The following is a 3,067-nucleotide window of genomic DNA, read 5'->3' on the forward strand; positions in this document are numbered from 1 at the left end:
TTCTTTTAGAATTCAAGTAATTTAGGCGCATTTTATTTATTTACTTTATTCAATTACCATTTTACCTTTTGAGAACTAGCTTAAGAGGAAAACGCCCGCATTTTTTTTACTATTTTTAATCCCCGCAAACACATATCAAAGTTAAAAATTTGGATATTTCGAAAATATTGCCAACAATAATATTTAGCACTTAAAATTCAGTACTTATTTTTTCAGTACTTATTTTCAGTTTTATCAAACAACACCTAAATCTTGCAATTTTAGTTCTTAAATTTGTAATCTTTTATTCCAACTTCAGTTGCAAGGGAACATTTATTTTTCAATTGGACATCCTCTCTTTCAATTAATCTTATTTCTGTATGGACTGTTAAACTTTTTTATCCATTTAGCTTTTCCATGCTCGCATTCAAGAAATATAACAGGATTTCTTTTTAATAGGATTTGGGTATTATATATAAGGATTTTTTTTGTAGATAATTCGGATAAACATGAAAATTTATTTGTAGAAAATTCCAATGATGAGAAAATGAATTACTGAAATTTATGGGGGCAGAAATATAAAATTTTGGTTAGAATCTTGTTAATTTTATCTTAAGAATTTTAACCTTTAAATCTGAAGAACAACATTCTGAATTTACTTTCATTCTTATTGATAAAAGTACTGAATCATAATTTGCTACACAAAACTATATATCTTTATAGGAAAAAAGAACAGAAAAAGGAAAACACAAAATATATATAAGTTGAGAATCATACATTATTTCATGTATAAAATTGGGTCAAGGAGAAGTTGAAACAGGTGGGGGTCCTGGTACACGAGGAGGAGATGGAGGGAAAGGGAATGGCGGGAATGGAGGAAGCGGACCAAACGGTGGTAATGGAGGGAACGACGGAATTAGAGGCGGCGGTGGCGGTGGAGTTAAAAACGGAATTGGCGGTAAAGGAATTAAAGGAGAAGGAGGTGGCTGAAGAGGGTTAGGTGGAAGCAATGGAGGAAAAAGTGGCGGTGGCTGAAGAATTGGGGGAAAAAGTGGCGGTGGCTGAAGAATTGGGGGAAAAATCGGCGGTGGCTGAAACGGATTTGGCGGAAACAACGGCGGCATCGGGAAAGTGTTTGGTTGTGCTACTTTTTTGTCTAATTCTTGAGTATGAGGGATCTCAGCCTTTTTTCCAGGAAATGGTGGAAGTGGAGGAAGCCCCTGAACGGGCGGAGTAAGAGGAAGTCCAGTAGCCGGAGGGAAGAAAGGAAGTCCGGGAAGAGGTGGAAGAGGAGGAAGCTGTGGTAATGGTGGCAATGTTGGAAGAGGGGGAAGAAAAAAGTTGTTTTCTACAGGATCTTGGAGTGGTGGTGGGAATGGAGGAAAACGGTCGTCAATTAGCGACGATTTTTGGTTGGGTTTTAGCGACGACTTTTGGGGTTTTTCGTTACAGAGAATAGGTTGTTTCTCCGGCTTGAAACTGAAAAAGCCAGCTGAGAAAACATGAATTCCTTCCTTTCTAGATTTCAGGCGTAACAATGAAGATTTAGCTGTTGAAGCTACAGAGCAATATGGCTCACTACTAGTTAATAGCTTGACTGAACATTTCTTGATTCTTTTGACATGTTTAGCGACGGAAAACGGCAAATGAACTCTGAATTCTCCATTTTCATCTGTTTTGACTTGTTGGTGAAAACTTGGTTTAGAAGTTTCATCATTGCATTCTACCTCAACAGAAGCCCCTGAAAACCCCCCAAAAATGTCAAAATTCAAGATCATCAAATAATTATGGAGATTAATTGAAAAGAAAGAAATACCTGAAATGAAGTGACTGTTCTTGGAGAAATCTTGGTGGAAACAAGTGTCACAATAAACTGAGCCGACAACAACTGCGGATGGAGGTTTCTTGCGGTGACTATTAGCATCTGAGAGTGGAATAATATTACTACTAAATATTGTTAAACAGAGAAACAATAATAATAGAAAAGAAGTCATGTTTCTTCTTTGTTTTGAATCTTGTTCAATTTCTTTGATTTATACCCAAAAGTGGTATATCTTTTTGATATTATTTATTGACCCCTGCGTTATTAAATAAAAAATGCCCTTTATATTATTTTGATTAGCTGTGAAATGGAGGGGTGAGTATATATAAGTCCAAACCCGTGGAGGAGAGGGGTCATTATGTGATTCATGAAGAAACCAGTCAACTGCAAACCATAAACAGTGAATGAGATGGTGAAAAAAGGTAGGACTACTTGTATCTTCAATCTGGGTGAACCAAAACTTCAATGTCAAAAAGAGTCCTACAATAAGAGGTGTCACATGTGTGATAAATAATCTAAATTATATTCTTAAGTATCAGTTTAAAGTTTTAACACGTTGTTTGGAGGTTAATTTTGGCTCCACAGGCAAAGCAAATTTTGTGGGATTGAGTAATTATCTAAGGTTCATCCCTGAGCAAAAGAAATTTGGATTCTGACACCCAGGTGTTGCAGACAAAAGTATACATGATTAGATTACACCATACAAAATCAACACGCAATTTTAGTGTTTAGGTTTAGCTTAGTAGGTAATGTGCCATTTTTTGGCTGACATAAAACGGACACGCAAATTTTTTGGTTGGATTAGGATTGATGTGCAAACCCAAAAACGACACGAATATTTAAAATTATTATTATTTTCTTTGATATTTTTATATATCACTTTATTAATAAAGATAATAAAATTATAACTATTACTTGGAAATATGATTTGTACATTCTAAATTGTTATAAACACATTAAAAATAGTACTATATTTCTTATATTTTTAAAAGTTATCATTAATATATATACATAATAAAGTTATATGTAATCTGAAAACACGACACAAAATCGATACTAACCCGAACAAGTTAACACAATTGTGAGACAAAAATTCTTGGATTGGATTTGGGTTTACTCATTTCCATATAAACCTAAAAATAATAGGAACTCGATTCGAACACAAAATTGCTAGGTCTACTTGGACGTGATATCACAATGTTTAGGCAGATAAAATCTTGTCAATGCCATTTATTGTTAAAATTTCCATATAATGGTAAAATGGCC

At 34.4% G+C, this 3,067-nt stretch overlaps 1 protein-coding gene across 1 annotated transcript; it reads right to left on the reverse strand.

Annotated features, from left to right (window-relative positions):
- Positions 1-626: 626 nt before the first annotated feature.
- LOC136208022 (uncharacterized) lies at positions 627-2,081 on the reverse strand. The gene is made up of 2 exons (XM_065998870.1): positions 1,796-2,081; positions 627-1,720 (listed from the first exon to the last, which is right to left on the reverse strand). The coding sequence occupies exons 1-2, from the start codon at positions 1,971-1,973 to the stop codon at positions 780-782; spliced, it is 1,119 nt and encodes a 372-aa protein (XP_065854942.1). The 5' UTR covers positions 1,974-2,081; the 3' UTR covers positions 627-779.
- Between the last annotated feature and the right edge of the window lie 986 nt (positions 2,082-3,067).

This window comes from Euphorbia lathyris, chromosome 1 (assembly GCF_963576675.1).
Source record: "Euphorbia lathyris chromosome 1, ddEupLath1.1, whole genome shotgun sequence".
In the NCBI taxonomy this organism is placed as follows: domain Eukaryota; kingdom Viridiplantae; phylum Streptophyta; class Magnoliopsida; order Malpighiales; family Euphorbiaceae; genus Euphorbia; species Euphorbia lathyris.

Bases quoted from the DNA above. Each gene is read 5' to 3' on its own strand.
- LOC136208022 (XM_065998870.1), bottom strand. From the start codon at position 1,973: ATGACTTCTTTTCTATTATTATTGTTTCTCTGTTTAACAATATTTAGT. The intron at 1,721-1,795 runs GTATTTCTTTCT...GGGGGTTTTCAG, and splicing joins GAACAGTCACTTCATTTCAG to GGGCTTCTGTTGAGGTAGAA.